Raw genomic sequence first — 27,429 nt, 5'->3', positions numbered from 1 at the left:
AGGTTCTCCTTAGCTGGGCAGACAGGAGTAATGTGGGGCTACCTACTTAAGCACTGCCAAATGGAAAGTAGGACATATTGTGGGGGACTTGAATCTTTATATCGAGTGGCAAGGTTGGTCAGGAAGATACATTTGTGGAATGCGTTCGTGACAGTTTCCTGGAGCAATATGTTGTGGAACCAACTAGGGATAAAGCTATTTTAGATCTAGTATTTTGTAATGAGGCCGTGTTAATTTAGTAATCTCATAGTAAAAGATCCACAGCGAAATAGCGATAATACAATCGGAATTCCATGTTAAGTTTGAAAGCAACATACTCCAATCACAAACAAGAATCTTAAACTTAAACAATGCCAATTACATAGGTATGAGGAGAGAGCTGGCTGAGGCTGATTGGGTAAGTAGACTAAACGGTATGGCAGTAAATAAACAGTGGGAAGCATTTAAAGAAAAATTCAAAATGTTCAACAAAAATACATTCCATTGAAAAATAAAAACTCAACAGGAAAGATCCATCGATGGCTTACTCAGGAAGTTAAAGATAGTATAAGATTAAAAGAAGAGGCTTATAATGTTGCAAAGAATAGTAGCAAGTCTGAAGATTGGGAGTGTTTTAGAAACCAGAAAAGGAGCACCAAAAAGTTGATTTTAAAAAGGAAAAAATAGAATACGAAAATAAACAAGCCAGGAATAAAACAGATTGTAAGAGTTTTTGCAAGTATATAAAAAGGAAGAGAGTACCTAAAGTAAATGTTGGGCCCTTAGAAGTAGAGACAGGAGAAATTGTCATGGGAAATGAGGAAATGGCAGAGACATTGAACAAATATTTTGTGTCTGTCTTCACAATAGAAGATCACAAGTTACATACCAGAAATAAAGATTAACCTAGGGGCAAAAAGAGTGAGGAAATTAAAGTAATTAATGTCAATAGAGAAAAAGAATTGGAGAAACTTAGGGGACTAAAATCAGACAAATACCCAGGACCTGATGGCATATATCCTAGAGTTCTAAAAGAGATAACTGCTAAGATAGTGGATGCACTGGCTATGATTTTCCAAAATTCCTTAGATTCTGGAACGGTCCCAGCAGATTGGAAGTTAGCAAATGTAACACCACTATTCAAGAAAGGAGGGAAAGAGAAAACAGAACTACAGGCCAGTTAGCCTGACATCAGTCATCGGGAAAATGCTGGAATCTATTATTAAGGAAGTCTCAACAACGCACTTAGAAAATCATAGTATAGTCAGATAAAGTCAATGTGGTTTTACGAAAGGAAAATCATGTTAGACAAATTCATTAGTGATTGTGGAGGGTGTAACTAGTAGTGTAGATAAAGGGGAACCAGTAAATGTAGTATACCTGGATTTCCAAAAGGCATTTGATAAGGTGCCACACAAAAGATTAATTCACAAGATCAGGACTCATAGAGTTTGGGGTAATATGTTAGTATGGATAGAGGACTGGTTAACAGACAGGAAGCAAAGAGTAGGGATAAATGGGGCATTTTCAAGTTGGCAAGCTGTGACAAGTGGAGTGCCGCAAGGATCAATACTAGGGCCTCAGCTATTTACAATCTATATTAATGACCTATGACAAAGAGATAGAGAGTTATGTATCTAAGTTTGCTGATGATACAAAGGTAAGTGGAAATGCAAGCTGTCAGGAAGACACAGAGAGGCTTCAAAGAGATGGAGACAGGTTAAGTGAGTGGGCAACAAGGTGGAGGATGGAATATAATGTGGGAAAGTGTGAGATTATCCACCAATGTGGTCATAAGAGTAGAAGAGCAGAATAATTTTTAAAAGGCATGAAACTTGTAAATGTTGATCTTCAGAGAGACTTGGGTGTGCTCGTACAAGGAACGCAGAAAGTTAGCATGCTGGTACAGCAAGCAATTAGGAAGGCCAATGGCATGTTGGTCTTTATTGCAAGGGAATTGGAGTACAGGAATAAAGATTTCTTGCTACAATTGTACAGGGCTTTGGTGAGACCACACCTGGAATACTGTTTGCGATTTGGTCTGTATATTTAAGGAAGGATTTACTTGCATTGGAGGCGGTACAGCAAAGGTTAGCTAGATTCGTCCCTGGCACAAGAGGGTTGTTCTATGATGAAGGGCTGAGTAAATTGGGCCTATATTCTCTGGAGTTTGGAAGAATCAGAGGTGATCTCATTGAAACTTACAAGATTCTGAAGGGGCCTGACAGGGTAGATGCTGAGAGGTTGTTTCTGCTGACTGAGGAATCTATGATACGGGAGCACAGTCTCAGGATAAGGGGCCAATCATTTAGGACTGAGATAAGGAGACATTTCTTCACTCAAAGGGTTGTGAATCTTTGGAAAGTCTCCAACCCAGAGATAGCGGATGGTGCATTGTTAAATAGCTTTAAAGTTGGGATAGACAGATTTTTGATTTCTCAGGGAATCAAGGGATATGGAAAGCAGGTGGGAAAGTTGAGTTCAAGCCCAAGATCAGCCAAGTTCATATTGAATGGCAGAGCAGGCTCAATGGGCCTTATGGTCTACTCCTGTTCCTATTTCTTATGTTCTTATGTAAATGGTTATAACCCTGATATCTACTGTACCCCACGGCCAACTCCGCCTGCAGTATGAATATAGTTCTTGGATGTAGCAGATTAGTCATACCAATCTGGATGATGCCTGCATTTGTACATACATACATCACCACAGAAATGTATTCCTGTTGTATTCTAGTCTTATTCATCCTGCAATATTCCCACAGTGTTCCTGCAGTACTCATACTGTATTTTCCCATAATATTCATTCCTATGTATTCTCATTACTAATGATATCATCATCATTGTCCCACAGCGGCATATTTAATAGGTGGTTAGCCAAATCTATAATGAGGAATATCCACTAATTCAAATCAGAACAGAAAATATATTTTGGTGTCAATGATAAGAATGGGATGTTCCATGCTGACCTACAGCCTCTCATAGGTCAAGGTCTTCTAACCACAATACTGTGTTGGAGCGAGATAGTTATTGCTTCCAGTCCTGGTTAAATTCTCGTTACGGATTTGTGAATGTGGATCAGAGACAGAGCCGTAACAACAATTGCTGTAACTCTCTTACCTCCACTTTCAGGTATTGCACCAGCGGCAGGAGAGTGAGGAGGGGATCCTGAAACAGATCGAGAAACTTCAACAAGAGAAACGTATGTACCAGGAGCGAGTGACCAACTTACAGAGAGCTGTCGCCCAACTGGAGAATGAGAAACGAGAGCTTCAACGTTCAAAGGTCCGCCTTGAGAAAGACCGATCTGCCCTAAAGAAAACCCTGGATAAGGTAAGGGGATCACCAATGTTAACATGGGTTGATCATTCTGTAAAATACGCTCTGGACAACAGTCATTGACCTGCACTTGAAATAGTCAGAGCCACAGTGGATAGAGGCCAAATGACATCAGGTATCTGCCCATTACTAGTAAGTTAAACCCTTCCATGAGTTGTGACCAGTAAGAAAGAAACCAGAACATAAATATTGTGAACCATTTTTGGCAGTGGGGAGGAACGTAAACATCTTTCCGCTGGGTTTCCGCTCCTTTCGGGCCTTATGGGAGTGGAGTGGGAGCTGCTTGCTTCTGCCTTCCCTCGGTTGCAACACTATAGGGAGAATTTTCATCTTCACTGCCTGGGCTGAACAATCTGCCCACCCTTTGTAGAACCTATTTGCTTTCCATTCCAATGGAATGTCTTACAGCAGGTGACAATACTCTGCCAGATTCCTACCCATGTGTTGAAAATGAAACTTTACCCCTATATTTGGAGGCGGGACTGAAAAGTTGCTGGTATGCCCCTCCCCCCACCTCCAGTTCTTGCCAGCATACAGTTAATGGCAAATGCTGTACAAGGACTGTAGATGTTGCCCACAATTCCATTTTCCCACAACCTCAGGGAGAACTTGATTGCAATGAGGAACAACAAAGGAATAACTCAGATATGAAAGACCAATCTACCGTCTTCCCTTTGTTGATATATAGGCAAACATGGTAGGCAATTTGCACACAGCAAGATTGGACAAACGGCAAATAAAAGTAAGGACCAGTATGTCTGTTTTTGGTGGTCTTGATTGAGGGAGAAATGTTGGCGAAGAGAACTGGAGAACTCCAATGCTCTTCTTCACAAAGCATAAGCAATGTTTTATGTCCACTTTTCGAGGTAAGTAGTTTAACATTATATTTGAAAGATGAGACTCCTGACAGCACAGCACTCCCTCAGCACTGCATTGAAGTTTCAGCTTGGATGATGCGCTGAAGTTCTGGAGTGGAGCTTCAATTCTGTCCAATCTTCTGACTTCGAAGCCCGAATTACCAACTGAGCCAAGCTAGCACTCATATAAGAAAGCCATACAAGTTCAGAATCACTGTGAGAGTCACTTTTCGTATGTAGTGTCAATTAGGTTGGATGCATTCCACCTACCAAGTCGAGCCAGTGTGAGGCCAGAGCTATTTTTGCAGCTTCCTTTCATTTAAAAGCTGGCAGCGTGAAATTCACTCTTTATAATGTAGTGGTACAAAATCCAACTTTGATGGACCTGTGCCTTAAAGGAGAAGGGTAGAAACAACAGGAGTGAAAGGGAAAAATTTGTGCAATAACCAAAGGAGCAAGGAGGTCTCATATCAGAAGCCTTTAGGGCTCAAACATACAATTGACTGCAATAAAAAATATCCTGCTACCAGCCATTCCAGACTACAGCTGAAGATACCTTTAAAAAGTGTACTTAAAATGGGCACCTTCCAGGTTTGGTGGGCGGGAGCAGGAAACTGGTGGTAGCAAAGCAGGCAAAGATGAAAATGGCATCAGGGGTTGTGACTAGGTTATCTAATCCCTATTTTGCATTTATTCATGAGGCATGTTTCTGGACAGTGAAGTTGAGATCTTCCTGAAATTCAGAGTGGGTGAGCAACCAGTGATCAGTCAGCCCTGTACAATTTTGTCCTGTTACTGCCTCATATTTAAATGCAAAGGGGGATGTTGAATCATGAAAATTGCCTCCCTGGAATTCTTAGGTATTGAAGCAGCAGGGGCAGGAATTGTGCTGGCTCTTCAGGCATCAAGAGCTTGCTTTTCAGCTGCCACCAGCAATTGTTCCTCACTGGCATTATCTTCTCAAGCTCATCATTTACGTCTTCCAGGATGTGTGTTGTTATGTTGGTGTTTGGCAAAAATGCTGTGACTGAAGTGGATAATGCATGATGCTTGCTTGGGGACACAAGCTATGGTGTCAGTCTGTTCTTCCAGGCCTACAGATACAGAAGACAGTGTGCTTCAAAATGCTGTCTCAAAAAAGCATCACCAAGCAGTGCTTGCATTGCAGTACACCTTAAAAAAAAAAGGTAAATCAAACAAAATGGTACTTGCCTTGATCTTGGGAGAGGCCTCTGGCATCACCATTCCACGACTACTTCAATGCTGTTGTTACAAATCATGTCAGAATGGCCTCCTCACATAGAATGAATCAAGGGCTAGTTCTACCTGGAACTTCCTTGCATTGTGGTCTATACCCTTCTATTCTGTGCATCTTGAACTGCAAACAGATAGATAGAGGTTTTGCAAACAGTGACATACAGCTGCTCATCTTCAAGCCTGTCTGTCTGAATAATTAAATAAACATATGATTTGCTTTTTTTCTTATGGGCATCTCTTATACAAAATCCTTGTGGTGTTTGTATTTCTCTCAAGCTGCACCATAGCTCTGCATGCCTAGTATTCAATGCCCGGCTTGGACTCAATGGACTGAATAGGCTCCTTCTGTGCTGGAAATAACTCTATGATTCTCGAACCAGAATGCACTTCTATTGGTGGCTCAGCAATGCAATGATTTGCAGGTTATTGTTAATGGTAGGCTAATTATGTTGCTAAAGATACACAGGTGAAGGGCATTGTTTAATCAAGGACTTAGAGCAGATATAAAGAGAGTCTGGTGGGCTATGGGGTGAAGATAGGAGGCAGAAATATATAATATTGTATTATGGGAATAGATGAGCTATTATGAAATGATTTGGCTCTGATCTGTGTAACATAGTAGCAGAGAATAGTTGCCTAAAGGTGAAGATTGGAAACTAAGATTTGTTTTTTCAGACAGAAGGTTGTAATCTGGGTTACCTTTGAGAAGAATGGCTGAAACAAAGTGTAAAGTGTCTATCATTTCCCACCAATGTTCTCTGAATCTGAACCTTATGACCAATGGAAAAATGAAGTAGATGTGTTGACATGGGTTACATCCTTACTGAAGCAAAAACAAGGTATGGCTTTGACACTGCTTCTTAATGAAAGCAAGGTCAGGTGCAAAGTATTTTGTGAGCTAGAGACCTGTCAGTTGGATACTGAAGAAGGTTTAGAGCTTCTATTGAGCTTTATGGATAAAGTCTCAGATCTATAAAATACACATGAGGCATAGTTGGACTCATGAATTTAGAATTCAACAGAGGAATGTGGCAAATTCAATGATACATGATAAAAGATGGCAGAAATACTATTTGGAAATTCTTTCTTTGGTGCTTGCTTTCAAATTGTTGGATTGTGCTAAAGTGTCACATGGATAGGTTCCTGGTCTTAACTGGACTTACATTCTCAAACTGATGTGCTTTTGGATTAGATGTCTGATGCTTTAAACAGATTCCTGGGAAAGCAGTCTTTTCCAGCAGCCTTCATGGGACAAAGGGCCACAGAAGATGGAGGTCTCAATGGTTGTGGCATTTTGAGATCATTCAGATGTAGTGTGTTGATATCAATGCAGCAGAAGAATCAGCCAAAAGAAATGAGGATGGAGACACTTTTGGCATATCTGGCAGATAATGGGAATGGAGTTGTAGTAATGGATGAATGAACCTCCCAGGAATGCCTGGGGAATTCTTAATAGGTGTTTCAGATGTGATTTGAAATATCATTGTGGTAAACTGTCCAAAACAAAACAGGGTTTTTGAAGTGACACATGAAAGGTTTGGAAGTGGAAGATGATATTGATCAATCTGAGGTCACAAGAAGCTTCAGTCCAGTAATAAGGGAACTACTTACAGATTAATTTAATTGTTCCTTGTTGGACTGTGATTGCACATCCACAGCACTTTGAACAGATTGGTTGAAATGTTGTTTCAATTCATACAGCAGAGAGGATTGAAGTAAGGTCAGGGGATATGAAAGTTCTATTTGGGGATGACAACATATTTAAGGTTGGTGACTTCCATGCAGAATAGTTAGAGTAAGTCATCTTAGCACGGATGTGGTATCTAGTGAGATGTCCTTGTTACTGAGGAAGCCTTTCATGAAAAAGGCACAAATAAATTGGATGTGGAATATGAAGCAATTGTCTTTGGGTAAATTTCAAATCTCCTGACTTTTCTATCGGGAGATTCTTGCAGCTCTTGAACAAAACTTAGCATCTCTCTAAGAATGTTAAAGAAATCTTCATGGCATCAAGTGATTGGAGTTTGCGAAACAAAAAGCAAATTGTCTTCCAGCTACGTTGACAATTTACATGTCACAAATTGAAAATCCTACTTTAGGATGTGGGGGTGGTTGAGTGCAGAAAATTGAAAAGATTAGTGAAAAATGTGATGTATGCAAAAAGTATCAGACACCATGGCCTACTGTAAGTCTCCTATTAGGATGAGACTTTAATGAAGTAGAAGCTATGGATTTAAAGGTGTGGGACAAGGACAAACATTTTAATCTTGCAATTCATAGACCAGGCAACAAGGTTCAGTCTTTTTACAGTAATACAAAAGTGATTGTAGATAAAAATCATGGAAAAATGGATAGGGACTAGACTGGGGGCACTGGCTAAATTCCTGACTGACAATGGGGGAAATTATCCAATGAGGAGTTTAGACATTGTGATGAACACTGCAACTGCAAGTCCTTTTAGTAATGGACTCTATGAAAGAAATCATGTGGTGATTGATGAGATGCTCCATAAGATCTTACCTTGCAGTTTGGCTGGTCAGTTAACATCTGCCCTAGTGTGGGCAATCCATGCAAAGAACTTGCTTCAAATGGTTCGGGGCTATAGTCTGTATCACTTGGTCTTTGAGAAATCCCTCTGTGCTGTGCGATCATCCCCTGGCCTTAAAGGGACTACAATAAGTTCCACCTTTTCTGCACACTTAAATGCCCTACATACAGGGAGAAGGCCATTCATCAAGGCAGAAGTCTCAGAAAATTTGGTGAGCCTTACAGCATTGCATAAGACTGTCAGAGATCAACTTTAATCTTGGAGATTAATGTGAAAGTTCCCTTTTACCTCAGCCCCTCACGCACACCAGTTAACTGAAAAATAGAGATTTTCTCTTTAGAGATCTGTGACAAAGTACTTTGGCCACATACTTGCTAAATGATTAAAAAAGAAGATATGAAAAAATGTCAGTTGTCCCTTTTTGGTTTGGTGTCCCAAATACACATAGACAGCTGTTGCCATGATCTTTCTGGAGCAGTTCTTTTCAGGTGCCATTGAGGATCAGTTTGGCAGGCTTTCCAGGAGAAATATGGCATCAGGGGTTTCTGGCAGCCTTTTCAGGAGGAATGCAGCTATAGTTTCTCTATTTCTTCTACTTGATTCTCAGGAAGTTCTCAAAGTGATGGAAGAGGGTGCTGATGGTGGCTGTTCTCCAAGCTAGTTTTCTCCAACTCCCTTCAAAACAGTTCACACCCCAAACACTCTCCAAAGTGAAACCAAAACCAATATCTCCAGAGTCAAGCCTCCTGATCCCTATAAATCTTGGCCTGTCACTTCTCTTTAAACATTTTCCCCCAAATCAAAAAGCCCCTGCTGGGTATTTATCTAAAGACAGGTGACTTCCAGTAAATGTTTTCAAACAAGGCATCCCAGTATCCTTTCAATGACCCCAGTGAAAAAGATATCCATGGAATCCTTTCAGTTTTCCCAAATAAAAGTGTCTAATTCTAAAATGAGTCCTCAAAAAAAAAAACTTAAGAAAAAATATAGAAGCACCATCATCATACCTCAATCCTTGGAGGAATGAAATCCCATTTTCAAATGTGTTTCATTTCAAAGAGTGTGGAAAAAAAAATGGAAAATATTTTAAAACACATTTTCACTCATACTCATTCACTCTTTACCCGTAGCTAATACAGTTCTGCTTTGTACCATCTTTGCACTCATAACTCAAAGCAAAGTTAAATTCTAGACAATTCATCCGCAATCACGTTATTGTTTTGTGGAATGTGGATAATCTTTAAGTGATAAGGTTGCAATAGTAAACTCCATCGGAATAGTCTGGCATTCTGGTTTTTGAATTTTTCCACAATGGCTAGGGGGTTGTATTCAATATATACCAGTGTCTGTCTGCAGTCGTGGTGGACATAGACCTCAAAATGCTTAAGAGCTAGTTATAAGCTTAGGATTTCTTTTTCTACTGTTGAATATCTTTTTTGATGTTGATTTAGCTTTTGGAAAAGTATCCCACTGGCTTTTCTATTGCTGATTCATCGTCTTGCAACAGGACTGCACCAACCCCCAGGTCACCACCAATTGCTACCATGAAGGGCTTAATGAAATTTGGAGCAGCCAACACTGGTTCATTAATCAAAATGGCTTTCAGCCTTTCAAAAGATGCTTGACACTCCCCTGACAACATTAGCTTGCTTTTCTTTTTTTTTGTAGAAAATCTGTCAGTGGAGCAGCTATAGTACTAAAATTTGGTACAAACTTGCATTGAAACCACACATCCCCAAAAACCTTATGATTTCTTGTTTAGTCCTAGGGGCAGGGGACTCCGCCAGTGCTTGTACTTTTGCTGTTCCTGGCAACACTTGTCCTTGCCCTACTATATGCCCGAGGTAGGTTACTCTGGCTTTTGCAAATTCACTTTTGGCAAGGTTTATCACTAAATCAGCTGATGGCAATTTTCCAAAAACAGAGCTTCTAGTTGTACCAGGTGTTCCTTTCAAGTGTCACTGTATACCAGCACATCATCAAGGCAAACCACACAATTAGGAACGCTGGCTACCACTTGGTTCATTAGTCTCTAAAAAGCTGCTGCCGCATTTTTTTTAGCCCAAATGGCATCATTCAGCATTGGAAAAGACCATCTTGTGTGACGAAGGCTGATATTTCTTTAGCTAGGGGTGTTAAAAGAACCTGCCAGTATCCCTCTAACGCATCTATTTTTGTCAGAAAAGTGGCACTGCCCACTCTGTCAATACAGTCTTTCAAGTGAGGAATTGGGTAGGAGTCTGCCTTTATTACTGCATTAACCTTTCCATATTCGCTAAAGAATCTAGTTAAACTGTCCGGTTTAGGCACTGTACCACTGGGGAACTCCATCTGCTTTTATTGGGTTCAAATAGGTGGTTTTCCAGCATGTATTAGACTTCTGCTTAGACCTGGGCCTGATTCTCTGGACTTAAGCAATAAGGATGCTGTTTTATAGGAAAGGAGTCCCTACAACCACATGTATGGCTAAGGTTGCACATCCTGGCTTGCCCTACAGACTCCTTTAAATGCTGTGAATAGCCTTGTTTGGTCTTCTCGTTCTGCATCTAAATATGAAAGCATAGTGTCTAATATCCCTAACAAATCAGTGTTAGCTAACTGGATAGTAGGAGGTTCAATTTGAGAATTTTCTAGGCCTCCTTCTGCCTCATCCTCACTAACCCTTTCATCCTTCACTGTCCCTACTACCTGATATACCTGTTCTTACTTATCCTCCCGACGATGACATTGTTTCAACATATTGATATGACACAGCCGATTCTTTTTCCAGCAATCAAATAAATTACCAATTCTTTTGACCACTTTATAAGGACCAATGAATCGTGCTTTCAGCAATTCACCCTGTCAAGGCAGTAATAATAACACCTCATCCCCTGGTTGGCATGCTTGTCTGCCCATTTTTTCATTTTTGTTTGGGAAGGTTTAAGGTGTTCCTGAGCCACTTTGCAGGTTCTTGTCAGCCATTCCTGGAACACGGATAAATAATCTAACACAGAAGATTTGTCGCTCTATTCTAAAAATGAGTTTTGGAGGACCTATTATTTCATGTCCATAAACGAATTCAAAAAGATTAAAATGGGAAGATTCATTAGGTGAGTTCCTAGTGGCAAACAAAAGAAATTGTAGCCCTTTGTCCCAATCATAGGGAAATTCATGATAGTATACCCTGACCATCGTTATGAGGGTCTGATGGTACCTTTCTAAAGCCCCTTGTGTCTGTGGGTGGTATGCTGAAGATTTTAACAATGTTATACCCAAATTACCCATAACTTCCTGAAAAATTTTAGACATAAAGCTGGAACCTTGATTCAACTGAATCTCAATTGATCCATATTTTATTTATTTATTTATTTATTTAGAGATACAGCACTGAAACAGGCCCTTCGGCCCACCGAGTCTGTGCTGGCCGTCAACCACCCATTTATACTAGTCCTACACTAATCCTATATTCCTACCATATCCCCACCTGTCCCTATATTCCCCGACCACCTACCTACACTAGGGGCAATTTATAATGGCCAATTTACCTATCAACCTGCAAGTCTTTGGTGGTGGGAGGAAACCGGAGCACCCGGCGGAAACCCACGCAGACACAGGGAGAACTTGCAAGCTCTGCACAGGCAGTACCCAGAATTGAACCCGGGTTGCTGGAGCTGTGAGGCTGCGGTACTAACCACTGTGCCGCCCAAATTTTTTATTTTAGAGATACAGCACTGAAACAGGCCCTTCGGCCCACCGAGTCTGTGCCGACCAACAACCACCCATTTATACTAAACCCTGCAGTATTCCCTATCACCTACCTGCACTAGGGGCAATTTATAATGGCCAATTTACCTATCAACCTGCAAGTCTGGCTGTAGGAGGAAACCGGAGCACCCGGCGAAAACCCACGCAGTCACAGGGAGAACTTGCAAGCTCTGCACAGGCAGTACCCAGGATCGAACCCAGGTCCCTGGAGCTGTGAGGCTGTGGTGCTAACCACTGCGCCACTGCACTGCCCTAGTTAACTTCTCTACCACTGCCTTAGCAGAAATTGTTCTCAAGGGAATGGCCTCTTATAACCGAGTAACCATATTCATGATAGTGTGTTGGTGTCCCGCTTTTGTTTTCAGTAAAGGTCAGACACAATCTACCAACACCCTACGAAATGGTTCCTCAAAAACTGGTATGGGTATTAGAGGTGCTGGTTTTATGGCACGTTGCGGTTTTCCCACAATCTGGCACGTATGCCACGTTTTACAAAACTGAACCACGTCCTTGGAAAAACCTGGCCAGTAAAAATGTCGACTTATACGTGATTGGGTCTTCCAGATTGCCACATGTCCCACTATAGGAATTTCATAGGCTATCCTTAATATTTCCCAGGGATACTTGGACAGTACCACTATCTGGTGAACAATCGTCCATTCTTCGTCCACAGGTCTATGAAGAGGTCTCCACTTCCTCATCAGAATCCCATTTTCCATATAGTAGCCTTCTGGAACTTCCTCAGCTTCAGTTAGAACTGATTTGTGTCATTTTATTTAACTGGATCGGCTTGCTGAGCCTCAGAGAAGATTTACTGAACATTTCCTTTGGATTATCCAAATCCCCAAAGAAAGTTTTAGATATTTGACTATCTGACTGTGATGCCAATTCTACCTCCAACAATGGAACTTGTTTAGCCATTGCTCAGGTTACTACCCATGAAGAAAAATTTCCTGGAACCTTTTCCTGCAACTGTTCTGTCTCTTCAACTTCACTTGGTTTTTCCATGACTACTGGAGAAGCTACCACCTTCACTCCAGTCAAATCATTCCCCAGGAGTAGGTCAACTCCGTCTACTGGCAAACTATGGACAACTCCTACAGTTACCGTTCCAGACATTAGGTGACACTCTAGGTGCACCCGATACAAATCTACGGGTATATTCTCCCTGCCAATACCATTCAGTAAAACCATGGCATTCAGTGTGCTCTCTGGTGGAAAAGTTATGCCTTTTCCCAGCAAAAGAGTTTGGATGGCTCCTGTATCCATAAGTGTCATTATAGGTTTGCCTGCCTCACTTGAGGGATAAGGAGTTACCTTTCCTTTTGACAAGAATTCCCTATAACTCTCAGGTATCTTGTTCATGTTCCCCGCACTCACAGCAGTTTTTGTACTTGGCCTTACAGCTGCAGTCAGAGCTACAGCCTGACCTGCCGTACTCTCAGTTAGGGCCCCTTTCTCTACATTGGCTTTGCGTACCCCAATAAATCCCATAGGTTTACCCTGCAACTTCCAGCTTTCTGCACGAAGGTGTACCACCTTGTGACAATGGTAGCACATAGGCTTGCAGACCTCACTTCCACCCTCAGCATCTTCCTTTCTGGCCTGAGGAAGAGATCCCAAGGTGTTCCCAGCTGTCCCTTGTTCCCAACTACTTGCCTTCCTTTCACCCTCCTACCTTCTATCCTTTTTGGATTTGTGGGGGTGATACACAAAGGCTTTTAAACAAGCTTGTAATTCTCAACAATTTCTGCTGCCTGTCTGGCTGTTGAAACTTTCTGTTCTCTACATGGGTTCTTACTATTGGAGGGAGGGAACTTTTCAATTCTTCCAGGGGAATTAGTTCCCTAAGGTTCTCATACATGGCCTCTCTCTTTAGTGCCTGCATCCAATGATCAAAATTAATTTGCTTTACCCTCTCAAATTCTATATAAAGTGTGACCAGGCTATCTCCGGAAGTTCTGAAATTTCTGCCTGTATGCTTCAGGGATCAACTCATATGCAGTGAGAATAGCCTTTCTTGCCATCTCACAATATGCAGAAGCCTCCTTAGAAAGCATGGCATAAACCTCATGAGCTCTACCCATCAACCTGCTTTGCATAAGCAGTGTCCAACTTTCCCTCGACTACTTCATTGTCTGGCTATCTTTTCAAAAGGAATGAAAAATACCTCTACGTCCCTTTCCTAAAACTTCGGGAGGGCTTGTACAAATTTAAACAGCTCTCCACTGGGTCCTGGGCTGGAGTCAGATCTTTTCTCACTCGAGCTTTCATTGGAGTCAAGACCACCCCTTTGTCTTAGTTCCATCTTTTTTAATTGGAATTCCCTTCTTTCTTTTTCTCCTCTTTCCTACTGCTCTGATTGCTCCCTTTAAAATGCTAGTTCAAGTTTTTTCATCCATTTTTTCCTGTTCAAGCTCAAGCTGCTTCATCTGTAACTAAATTTTAGCTAATTCAACTAAAACTACGATCTGGTTCACCTTTTCCTCCTTCCAGTTTCAAATGTTGTGCTATTACTGCAATTATGCCTGCTTTCTTAGCTCCTGTTTTTATCTCTAACACCAACAGTTCTGCCAAATCCTTTAGTCTAACTTTCGTTACGTTTCTCAAATCATTCAGTGATACATCCTCCTTCCCCGAAAGGTCATAGCAAATAACAAAGACATTCCGGTAGGGTCGACTTTATTGCATAAGGAACCAGTTGTTTTCCCTCTTTTCAAATATTATTACCCCACTTACAATTGTACATTGTCAGCGTTAATTGATCCTGTACAGAGCCCCCAGCCCCCTAGTTCCACTTCACCACAGATCACAACATATATTTAACTGTTTACCCAGTTACTGATGCAATCAATCATATACTCTACTTTTTAATCCCAGAATAACATTCACCAAACAAGTTTCTTTAATAAACAACAAAATTAGCAGTTTATAATAAAGCAAGACTTAACCAGTAACGAAGCAAAGCATTAACACACAGATTGAAATACAAAAGTTCCCTTTTACCTTAGCGCCTCACAAACACACAATGGTGAACAGCAAAAGATTTTTTCTTTAGAGATCTGTTACAAAAATCAAAGACAAAAAAGAATACTTTGGCCAAATAATTGCTAATTCTTGAAGAAAAAAGAAAAGATATGGAACGATATCAGTTGTCCCTTTTTGGTTTGGAGTCCTAAATACATATAGATGGCTGTCACTGGGATCTTTCTAGAGCAGTTCTTTTCAGGTGACATTCAGGATCAGTTTGGCAGACTTTCCAGGAGAAATGTGGTATCAGGGATTTCTGGCAGGCTTTTCAGGAGAAATGCAGCTACAGTTTCTCTATTTCTTACACTTGATTCTCAGGAAGTTTTCAAAGTGTTGGAAGAGGGTGAGCTGCTGGTGATTGTTCTCTAAGCTGGTTTTCTCCAACTCCATTAAACAGTTCACACCCCAAACACTGTCCAAAGCGAAACCAAAACCAATATCTCCAGAGTCAAGCCTCCTGCCCACTATAAATCTTGGCCTAAAGCCCCTGCTAGGTATTTATCTGAAGACAGGTGACTTCCAGTAAATGTTGTTTTCAAACGAAACCTCTGTCCATTCAATGACCCTAGTGAAAAAAAATCCATGGAATCCTTTTCCGTTTTCCCAAATAAAACAATGTCCATAATTCTAAAATACATGAGTCCTCAAAAAAATACTTAACAAAATATAGAAGCCCTGTCATAACAATATTATAAAGTTTTTGTTTAAAGAAAAGAGAATCTGTGCTAATGGTAAGTTAATTATGTTAAAGATGCACAGGTGAAGGGCTTTGTTTCATTAAGCACTTAGAGCAGATATAAAGAGAGACTGCTGGGACATGGAGGCAAAGATATGTAATGCTGCATTCTGTGAATAAACCCACTATCAAGTAAAGGATCTCTTTCTAGCTTCATTCTTCACCAGTTGGCTTGGATCCATTATCATAAGAGCTTTTTTTAAAAAAAAACTAAGAGGTCTATGTGCCTTTAAGACCTGTTATTTTCTGTGAACAGTGACTGAATGTTCACATTTTGTGTTTGGAGTGCAGGCTGCAAGACAATTTATATCCAAGCAACAGGAAGATTTTACGATAGTTTTGTGACTATCAAAAAAGGCTTTCAGTTTCATTTTGACAGTGTAGAAGAGACCAGGTGAGCTGTGAGCAGCTTAAAGAGCTTCTGCTGGAGACTGGCCAGGAACACAGCCCAGAGAAAACTCTCTCTTGAATAAATAATTCCTGTATCAAGTAAAATTCTAATCTCTTCATGAAGTCAAAAGAACTTTGAAGCAGTTGCAAATCTAATGAATGGGAGCTAAAACCCTTGTTGTTTCTGCCAGAAGAGAGGAAGAGACCCAGCGAAAAGAGGAATTGCTACACTCTGTGGAGAAACACTGCTTTGGAAAAAGGAAGCCTGTGTTTTGGGTGTGGCAGGTTGCTGTTGCCTCCAGTCAAGAATCCCGCCTCAAGTGAGTTCTGTACTTGCTGTGCTCTGTGGCGAAGGCTGCTTTGCTAAGAGTAAGTCCTGTTAACGTTTGTGTTTTTGGAAGTTCCTGAAATCTCAAGAATCACAGAATCACAGAATTGTTATAGCGCAGAAGGAGGCCCTTCGGCCCATCATGTCCATTCTCTGAAAGAGAAGTTCCTTCAGTCCCATTCCCCTGCCTTCTCCCCATTACTCTGCACATTCTTCCTTTTCATAGAACTGTCTAGTTCCCTTTTGAATGCTTCAATTGAACCTACCTCCATCACTTTCTCAAGCAGCACATTCCAGACCTTAACCATTCTCTGCATGAAAAGTTTTTCCTCATGTCACTTTTGCTTCTCTTACCAAATACTTTAAATCTGTGCCCCCTTGTTCTCGATCCTTTCACGAGTGGGAACAGTTTCTTTCTATCTGCTCTGTCCAGACCCCTCATGATTTTGAATACCTCTATGAAATCACCTCTCTGCCTTCTCTTCTCCAAGAAAAACAAGTCTAATTTCTCCAATCTATCTTCATAACTGAAATTCCTCATCCCTGGAACACTTCTCGTGAATCTCTTCTGTACTCTCTCCAATGCCCTCACGTCTTTCCTCAAGTGCGGCGCCCAGAATTGGACACAATAATCCAGCTGAGGCCAAACTAGTGCCTTATACAAGTTCAACATTACTTCCTTGCTCTTGTACTCTATGCCCCTATTAATAAAGCCCAGGATACTGTATGCTTTATTAACTGCTCTCGCAACCTGCCTTGCTACCTTCAATGACTTATGCACATATACACCCTGGTCCCTCTGCTCCTGCACCCCCTTTAGAATTGTACCCGTTATTCTATATTGTCTCTTCATGTCTTCCTACCAAAATGAAGCACCTCATATTTCTCTGCATTGAACTTCATCTGCCACCTGTCTACCCATTCCACTAACTTGTCTATGTCCTTTTAAATTTCTACACTATCCTCCTCACAGTTCACAATGCTTCCAAGTTTTGTATCATTTACAAACTTTGGAATTGTGCCCTGTACACCCAGGACTAGGTCATTAATATATATCAGGAAAAGCAAGGATCCCAACACTGATCCCAGGGGAACTCCACTACAAACCTTTCTCCAGCCCGAAAAACATCCATTAACCTCTACTCTTTGTTTCCTGTCACTCAGCCAATTTCGTATCCATGTCGCTACCGTTCCTTTTAATTAGAAGGGTTCTACTGTTAGACTGCTACTTTAATATTTAAATAGATCTGTTGCTACAACCTGTTGCTGAAAGATCTGTGTGACATCTGCTGCAGACAAACTACTTTGAACGTCTACCCACCACAGACTGTTCAATAATTTCACCTGGAGACTTCGAGTGGCATCTGACTATTTGACTGTGGGACACCTCACCAATCTGGAGAATACTACCAAAAGTTATAACCCAGTTATTTTATTCCTAAGAAACCGTTACAACTCAAAACACCCCTTTTCTCCAGTTAACCGATTTTTGAATGTATGTGTCTGCATGAGGGTTAAGAAGATGAAGGAGTTATAAAACCTTTTCATACATATAGATTCGCCTCATCATTTAAAACTTAGTTTATTCATAAATAGTTAATTTTGTTTTTTAAGGAAACCTAGTTTGATGTGCTTTATTCTGGGGATAAATAAAGTGATTAATTTGGCTATTTTTCTGGTAAGTAGGAAACTTTACTAAGATGCTGTGACCTGTGGAGTAGTGGAACTGAATTAACAATGCATTACTCTTACCTTGGTCGTAACGCCATATAACAGTTATGAGGTTACACTTTCTGGCATGCCTACTTAGAGCAGGTACTTGGTATTCCAGACTGTGCTTTAACATTGCTGGTATCACGAGTTCATCCATCTTTGTTTTTCCTACATCTCTCCAGGTCTGCAGGGCTCTGGAGGCTGCATTTGTCTTGTGTGATTTTTTTGTTCCCCAAGCATCCTATACCAAGCCTTTCTGGGGAGGATGCTCTTCTACCCCTTACTTCAACCTCCAGCAGCTGGTCATCAAAATGACTCTTGCGAAACCTAGATACCCTGTATATTTTATATTGAATTGCATAGAATGTACAGCACAGAAATAGGGCATGCTGCTCAACTGGTCTATGGTCCATACCAGTTTCCTCCCACACCTCTTCATCTAATCCTATTTTACTGCAATATTGCTGAATGAATGCATAGCCTGCACTCCTCTCTGTAATCTCAAGCATTCAACTGTCTCCCTCATGCTCAGCTTTGTCACTGCTTTTGTTGTTCCATTGGTCAGCTGTGAATGTCGTAGTGCACAATTTATTCCTGTCATAAAAGCCAGAAAAGCAGGAGTCAACCAGCAGGAGTAAATCTTCCCAGAGTTAATAACTCAGTTAATCTCAGAAGAGCGCCACCAGTAATTTCTAAACCATATAGATAGACAAATTGATAATGCAATACCCACTTGTTTCCACCGACGAATTGAAATGTAAGGCAAAAGAGAGATAGCTACAGGTGAGGTACACAAGATGGAACAGTTGTAGTAAAGCTTGGGAGATCTGTACCTTATTATTGGGAAATACCTAGTTGGAAATAATGCTGGTTTATGGAGAAGGTCATGGTCATCGACTGAAAGAGGAGCAAAGTTAAGTTGCAAAATCTTGAACTGTTATTTCAAACAGTTAATGGATGTTCTGAACACTGTAAGCATGCATGTTACTTTTCTACTTTCTTGCATGCTGACAAAAGGCACAAAAAATCAATTGGTATTTAATTTTTCCCAGTAGTTTTCTTGTCCATTTGGTAAGCACACCTTACATAGAATTGAAGTGACGAGCCCTATCCATTCACTACCATTGTACAGAATTCCAATGGACCAAAACACTTTCCAATAGGCCAAACTCCTTCCCATTCACTCCCATTGCACCAGAATTCCAATGGAGCAAACTTCTTTCCATTCGCTCCCCATGTATAGATTTCCAATAGCTCAACCCTCTTTCCATTCACTCCCCCTATATAAACCATTGATCCAAGCATAAAATGTTGTTGGTCCCCTACTTTTAATGCTCAGCTCAGATTGCTGAATTTCACAGAGGACGCAACAGATTTTATGAATCTAATCCCTTTTGCTTCAAGCATATTTTTATGAAGTGTTCTGTGTATTTCTTTTGAGATTATATAGCTGAATAAGTGATGAAATGGGCTGGAGTGCAAAGGTTCACCAAGTGGCAGTTATTTATTGCCAGTTTACAGAATCCTGACACAAACAGAATGCTTCTTGGCAAGTGGGTTCTGTTTATTAGAATTCAAACCACAAAAACCAAGGGCCTGAATCAGCAGAAGTGCATCACAAATGTTCATTTTGACCAGCAGCTAAACCTGATTTGTGTGTGGGCTGATCAGTCACTTTCCATTGCGGTCTATTTCTTTGTCTGATCTAAATGATGGCCCTGTGCCTGGTGCCTGCTCAGGGCCCACCCTGCTTTGTTTAAAGAATGAGAAGCCCATTAGGACCCCTCATAATAAAAATAAAACAAGCTTTAAAACAAATCACAACGAACCCACTTTAACATAACCTTTTCTCTCTAGTTCTGACAGTATGGATCGGGCATCAGTAGATCTGCAACCATTGTGTAGAATGACTCTGTGATTATGTCAGTTCACTATGCATTTTAATGGCACACTCTTATAGAAACATAGAAAATAGGAACAGGAGTGGGCCACTCAGCACTTCGGGCCTGCTCCGCCATTCAGAAAGATCATGGCTGATCGTCTAATTCAGCACCCTGTTCCCACTTTCTCCCCAAATCCCTTGATCCCTTTGGCATTAAGAAATATACCTATCCCCTTCTTGAATATATTTAGAGACTTGGCCTCCACTGCCTTCTGCGGTAGAGAATTCCACAGGTTCACCCCCCCTGAGTGAAGAAATATTTCCTCATCTCGGTCCTAAATGGCATACCCTGTATCCTGAGACTGTGACCTCTGGTTCTGGACTCCCCAGCCATCCTCCCCTGCATCTATCCTGTCTAGTCTTGAAATGTGTAGGTTTCCATGAGATCCCCTCTCATTCTTCTAAACTCTAATGAATATAGGCCTAGTCGAACCAATATCTCCTCGTGCGTCAATCCTGCCATCCCAGGAATCAGTCTAGTAAATCTTCTTTGTACTCCCTCCATGGCAAGAACATCCTTCCTCCGAGAAGGAGACCAAAACTGCGCACACTACTCCAGATGTGGTCTCACCAAGGCCCTATATAACTGCAGTAAGACATCCTTGCTCCTGTACTCAAATCCTCTTGCAATGAAGGCCAACATACCATTTACCTTCCTAACTGCTTGCTGCACCTGAATGCTTGCTTTCAGCGACTGGTGTACAAGGAAACCCAGGTCTCGTTGCACCTCCCCCTTTTCCCAATCTATCACCATTCAGATAATCTGCCTTTCTATTTTTACAACCAAAGTGGATAACCTCACATTTATCCATGTTATACTGCATCTGCCATGCATTTGCTCACTTACCCAACTTGTCCAAATCATGTTGGAGCCTCTTTGCATCCTCTTCACAGCTCATAGTTCCCCCCAGCTTTGTGTCATCAGCAAACTTAGAAATGTTACATTTAGTTCCCTCAGTCAAGTCATTAATATGTATTGTGAATAGCTGGGGCTCAAGCACTGATCCCTGCAGTGCCCCACTAGTCACTGCCTGCCACCCAGAAAAAGGACCGTTTATTCCTACTGCTTCCTGTCTGTCAACCAATTCTCAATCCATGCCTGTATATTACCACAAATCTCATGTGCTTTAATTTTGCACACTAGCCGCTTATGTGGGACCTTATCGAAAGATTTCTTAAAATCCAAATACACCATATCCACTGGTTCTCCCTTATCTATTCTACTAGTTACATCCTCAAAAAAACTCCAGTACATTTGTTAAGCATGATTTCCCTTTCGTAAACCCATGCTGACTTTGTCCAATCCGTTTCTACTTTCCAGGTGTTCTGCTATCACATCCTTTATAGTAGACACTAGCATTTTCCCCACTACTGATGTAAGGCTAACTGGTCTGTAATTCCCTGTTTTTTCTCTCCCTCCTTTTTTAAATAGTGGGGTTACATTTGCCACCCTCCAATCTGTAGGAACTGCTCCAGAGTCCATAGAATTTTGGAAGATGACCACCAATGCATCCACTATTTCCAGGGCCACTTCCTTTAGTACTCTGAAATGTCAATTATTCGGCCGTGGGGATTTGTCAGCCTTTAACCCCATTGATTTCCCGAGCATTTTTTTTTATACTAATACTGATTTCCTTCAGTTCCTCACTCTCATTAGACCCTTAGTTCCCTAACATTTCTGGGAGGTTATTTGTGTCCTCCTTTGTGAAGACCGAACCAAAGTATATGTTTAATTGTTCTGCCATTTCTTTGTTCCCCATTATAATTTCCCGTTTCTGACTAAGGGACCTACGTTTGTCTTCACTAATCTTTTTCTCTTCACTTATTTATGTTCCCCGCAAGTTTACTCTCATATTCTATTTTCCCCCACTTAATCAACCTTTTTGTCCTCCTTTGCTGAATTCTAAACTGCTCCCAATCCTCAGACTTGCTGCTTTTTCTGGCAATTTTATATGCCTTCTCTTTGGATTTAATTCTATACCTAATTTCTTTTGTAAGGCACGGTTGAGCCACCTTTCTGGTTTTATTTTTGCACCAGACAGGAATGAATAATTGTTGTAGTTCATGCACATGTTATTTAAATACTATCCATTGCCTATCCACTGTCAACCTTTTTAATAAAGTTCCCCAATCTATCATAGCCAACTCGCACCTCATACCTTCATAGTTTCCTTTATTTAGATTCAGGACCCTAGTTTCGGATTCAATTACTTCACTGTCCACCTTAATGAAGAATTCTATCATGTTATGGTCGCTCCTCCCCAAGGGACCCCGCACAACAAGATTGTTAATTTAATGCTTTCTTATTGCACAATACCCAGTCTAGGATAGCCCGTTCTCTACAGTGAATATACAGTGAAAGAAAGAAAAGATTGCATTTATATAGTCAGAATGTTCCAAAGTGCTTTGCAGCCAATGAAGTACTTTTAAATGCAGTAACTACTGTAATGTAGGAAACATAGCAGTCAATTTGAGCACAGAAAGTACCCCCCACACAGCAGTGAGAAAAATGATCAGATAATCTGTTGGAGTGACATTGGTTGAAGGATAAATATTGACCTGAACACCAGTCGGAACTTCCCTGCTGTTCTTCGAATAATGCCATGGGATCTTTTTTGTATAGCTGAGAGGGCAGACAGGGATTCAGTTTAAAATCTCATCTGAAAGATGGCACCTCCAACAGTGCAACACTCCCTCAGAGCTGCACTACAGTGTCGGCCTAGATTTTGTCTCTGGAGTGGAACTTGAACCCATAACCTTCTGACTCAAAGGCAAAAGTGGGACCATAAGGCCACAGCTGACACACTGTGGCCTGTGCAAGTTGCCGCCAAGCAATTACTTGTGATGTGCCATGACCGCTTTTTTTTTATTGTCATGCAGGCCCTCCACCTGCCAAGAATTAGGCATATTAATTTTTTCATATCATTGATTTTAAATTGTTGCTGGACTGAAGAAAGCACTTGTTAAAAAATCACCAGACTGGAAGGACATTTGCATACTAACAGACAGTGCTTGTGGAGACAAAGGGCTATTCCCTGGTCTGCTTAACCCACGATGGACTTTGAGCACCAGACATTGAAGGTGTAAGGAACAGACTGCTAAGGTGATACAATCCACAAAAGCCAGGATTGGTTAAACCAGCTGATTATATGACTAACTGGTCCAGGGTTTTTTTTTTTGAACGACCCGCAAAGAGCTTGAACTGAAAAAGACTGCTCCTGGACTGAGAAGACCTCTCCTCTCCGCTTCCATCTCTTTCTCATGGGACTCCAAACCCACTGAAGACACGTGAACCTCGAGAGAAAAGTCTCCTACATGGAACAAGATTTAAGAAGAATATTGGGCCCCAACGATAAGCAAGACCTATCTACAATCAAGGACTCCACAGTGAGCTCGAAGAACAGTAACCAAAACCATCTTCAGATATTGCCTCAAACTTTTCCTCTTCATTTCTTCTGCTCTTTTCTGTCTCTATCTGCATATGGTGTATCACGTATGCATGCACTGGTGGGCACGTTGCATATCCGTAGGCATTAACCGAATTAGAGTTTAAGTTTAATAAAGTTCAACCTTTCTTCTTTAAACCTAAGAAAACCTGTTTTGCTGGTTTCTTTGCCTTACAATTGGAAAGCAGTGAACAAGGATTCACTTAGAGGGAGCTAAAAACACTGTTTTAAAAATTAAACCCTGTTACGCTAAGACCGGGTGAAGGCTGAGAGGGAACCCTAGACACCTTTCTCACCTGGGTCATAACATATATATATATGATCATAAACATGCTAGCATTCATACCTGGTTCATTGAAAGGATCTCAAAGCAACTTAACACTTCAGTGTCATCTGGACCTTAAAATAATCAGGGCACCTCTTCAATAAAATACTCAAACGAGCACCAGAAATAGATTGGGGGAAAAAAGTTAGTCATAATTCTTTGTAGCTATTTCACTTGTTGCTGGTCAGTTTGTCACTGGTGGTTCTTGAACCTATGACATATTGCATTAGGGACAAAAGTGCAACCCAACTGACATCTTGAAGTGACCATTTTTTGTACACCATTTAACTTACTTTGATGAGACTCTGCCCTCAGTCAACATCTAATGAGGTTGAAGTGCCCCACCTTCCTAGTCTACTCTCATAGGTCAGCTCTCTGATGCTAGATATTAACCTAGTGGCTTTTCTCTGAACTGTCTCTGCCACTTAAATATTTCACTTAGTGACCAGAACTAGATGCAGTACTGAAGATGTGATCTAGCCAGAGTACTAAACATCACTAAGCCTTGAGAAGGATGTAAAGAGGCTGTGAATAGATATAGACCAGTTAAGTGATTGGACAGGAAGGTTGCAGATGAAGAATAATGTGTGGAAGTGTAAAAGTATCACTTTGGTAAGAGGAATGGAAAACCAGAATATTTTTAAAAGGCGAGAGATGAGGGATTCAGCGGGACCTGGGTATCTTTGTACACAAATCACAAGAAGTTAACTGCAGGTGCAGCAAGGAATTAGGAAGGTAAATAGCATGTTAGCCTTTATCACAAGGGGGTTGCAGTATAAGAATAAGAATATCTTGCTGCAATTACATAGGGCTTTGTTGAAACCGCACCTGCAGTACGATGTATGGTTTTGGTTTGGTCGCATGACCTAAGGAAGAATATAGGTGCCTTAGAGTCAGTGCAAAAGGTTCACTAAATTGTTTCTTGGGATGAGAGAGCTGTCCTATGAGGAGAGATTGAATAGAATGGGCTTAAGGTCTGTAGCTTTGAAGAATAAGAAATAATCTCATTGAAACATATATTCTTGGAGGACTTGACAGGCTAGATGCTGAGAGGCTATTTCCCCTGCTGCAGAGTCTAGAACTAGGGGGCATAGTCTTAGGATAAGGGTTGTGTTACATCTTCTTGTGTGTTTTCTGGTTCCCAGATGTTGGAAATAATCACACTTTAAACTTGGAAGGGCTTGAGTCTTTGTTTAATCATGCATCCACCATGCTGCCTGCTATAGGACTGGTGAAACTAATTTTGTGTTACACATCCCATGACTCTCCAGTGCAGCTGTGAATGTGGCCCCACTGGAACACTTACACATAACAACTAGTTCCTAGCACTTTACAGATAGTATAACACTATATAACATCCCTCTTTAAAACATAATGCCCCTATGTCAATATAACTAAAGAAAATTATCAACCGACTTTTGGAAATAATCTGAACCCCTTTTTAGAGTCTTTTATAGCGTGCATTCTTTTCTAAAAAATATTATTCATGATATCGCTTGTGTGGTAAGAGGTGCCTCCATCTTGTAGATTTGGCATTCGCTGCTCTGTGGTAAGTTGGCATGCTGTACAGGCAATGTTGTGTCACTTGCTGGTGATAATGTTGTCTCGCTGGATAGTGATGTTTCCGGTGGTGTTAATGGTCTTTTCTGTTCCAGCTCAGGTGTAGGTTGAATATTGATTATGTTCCTTCTCATTTGGTTACCAGTTTCGGTCTCAATGATATATGAACTTGAGGTCTCAGCTTCACTAACAACTTTTGCTGGGCTCCAGGTTTTCATGATTGGATCCTGTACATGTACAGTTTGTTCTTTCAGCAGCTCGGGTAGGGATTGAGCATACTTGAAGTGTTGCTCTCCTCTTACCTGTGCTTCAGTGAGTTGTTGTCTCACTTTTGCTTGGCAGAGTAGTCTTATATTTTCTTCCATTCAACAGCTCTGCAGGTGATTTCATGTCGGCTTTGAGAGGTGTGGATTGGAGTGACAATAAGGCCAGGTTTTGGTCTTCCTTTGCCTCTTGGCATTTCACAAGTGTTCTTTTGACCATCCTAGATGTGTCTTTCTATAAATCCGTGTCCACATGGGTAGTGGGGTGATGAGGTGATGGCGTTGAACCCATACTGGTCAGCGAATTCCTTAAATTCTCTGGATGTAACTTGGGTGCCATTGTCCCATATTAACCTTTCAGGAATCCCTTGCTCAGTGAACAGAACTCGTACTGCTGAGACTATTGTTGTAGCTCTCAAGTCTTTCACCTTCCGGATAAAAGGAAACTTTGAGTAGTAGTCTTCAACGATGAGATACCATTCTTGATTATGTGTGAATAAATCGACTCCTACAGTATGCCATGGTCTGGGTGGTACTTCAGTAGCTATCATCTCTTTTTGCTGTGTGTTTCTGTACTTCTGGCATATATTGCATGTAAACACCATATTTTCAATATCTTTGTACATGCCTATCCAGTACACAGCTGATCTGGCTCTGAGCTTACACTTCTCTATTCCCATATGGACTTCGTGTATCTTTTGGAGAAGTTCTTCCTGCATTGTTTTGAGTATGATTATTCTGGATCCGGCTAGCAGAATACCATCTTCTAGTGAGATGTCATCTCTGATAGACCAGTACTGCTGTATTTCTGGCTGTGTTTGTCGTATCAAATCAGGCCATCCCTGGATCACTTGCTGAGACAGCATCTGTAACTCCTCATCTTTGCTGGTCTCATCTCTAATTTGACTAAGTTTCGGTGGTGTTACATTCACTAGGTGATGAATCTTTATACCTAGATCTTCTATCTCATATTTCTCCTGTGGTGACAACTGAGATAGGGTGTCTGCCAGTACCATTTCTCTTCCTAGCTTATATTTCAGAATGAAATCATAACTCTGAAGCCTCAAGAGTAACCTCTGCAGTCTTGCTGGTGCTTTACATAGATTTTTCTTGTAGATCTGCTCCAGTGGACCATGATAATTCTCTGCTGTGAACTTTCTCCCATAGAGATATGTGTGGAACTTCTCACATCCATACACGACTGCGAAAAGCTCTCTTGCTGTATCTTGTCTTAGCTGATGTTAGAGCTTTAGCTGCAAATGCTATTGGCTTTCCCTCTTGTACCAGGGCTGCTCCCAGTTCTTTTGTGGCAGCATCTACTTGCAGAGTGACCGGTTTCTTTCTGTCATAGTATGACAGACTTATCTCATGCACAGTACCTTTGTGAGATTGCTGAAGCTCCTGTCATGTGACTCTGACAACTGTTACTCTCCATCTTCTTTCATCAGCTCCCGCAGGTTTGCTGTGTGTTCCGACATATACGGAAGAAAGGAGCTCATGTATTGTATCAAACCAAGGAAATTTCTCAAATCTCTCATCTCTTGGGGCTTCCATCCCAGAGATGGCTGAGATTCCTTCAGGACTCGGCTTGACTCCATCAGGTGTGTACACCATTCCAAAGAGCTGGCATTCTGTCACTTTCACAATGCATTTGTCTGTGTTTAGCTTAATCCCAGCTTTCTTGGTTCTCTCCATGGCTTCATGTAGATGATTGTTTCCATCTACACCATATATCTGGATATTATCTGCTTTGCTGACTGCTCCTTTGCATCCCCTGTATGCCTCATCTACTTTCTGTTGGAACACATTCTGGCTCACTTTGAGGCCAAAAAGTAGATGCTGGAATTTGTACCGTCCAAAGGGTGCGTTGAATGTTGTTAACAGTGAAGATTCTTCGTCTAGCTTCACATTCCAGTAGCCATTTCTGGCATCAAGCTTGCTGAAAACATTTGTCCCTGCCAGTGCTGGTG

At 41.1% G+C, this 27,429-nt stretch overlaps 1 protein-coding gene across 2 annotated transcripts in view; it reads left to right on the top strand.

Moving 5' to 3' along the window:
- crocc2 (ciliary rootlet coiled-coil, rootletin family member 2) overlaps positions 1–27,429 on the top strand; it is a 490,923-nt gene that overhangs the window by 410,195 nt on the left and 53,299 nt on the right. For both annotated transcript variants that reach the window (XM_068041847.1, XM_068041848.1), the window contains one exon: positions 3,111–3,311. In XM_068041847.1, coding sequence (XP_067897948.1) covers positions 3,111–3,311 — 201 coding nt within the window. The remainder of the gene's footprint in view (positions 1–3,110; positions 3,312–27,429) is intronic.

This window comes from Heterodontus francisci, chromosome 11 (genome assembly GCF_036365525.1).
Source record: "Heterodontus francisci isolate sHetFra1 chromosome 11, sHetFra1.hap1, whole genome shotgun sequence".
NCBI lineage: Eukaryota > Metazoa > Chordata > Chondrichthyes > Heterodontiformes > Heterodontidae > Heterodontus > Heterodontus francisci.
The sequence above is the reverse complement of the archived record's forward strand: the minus strand, read 5'-3'. Positions and strand labels throughout refer to the sequence as shown.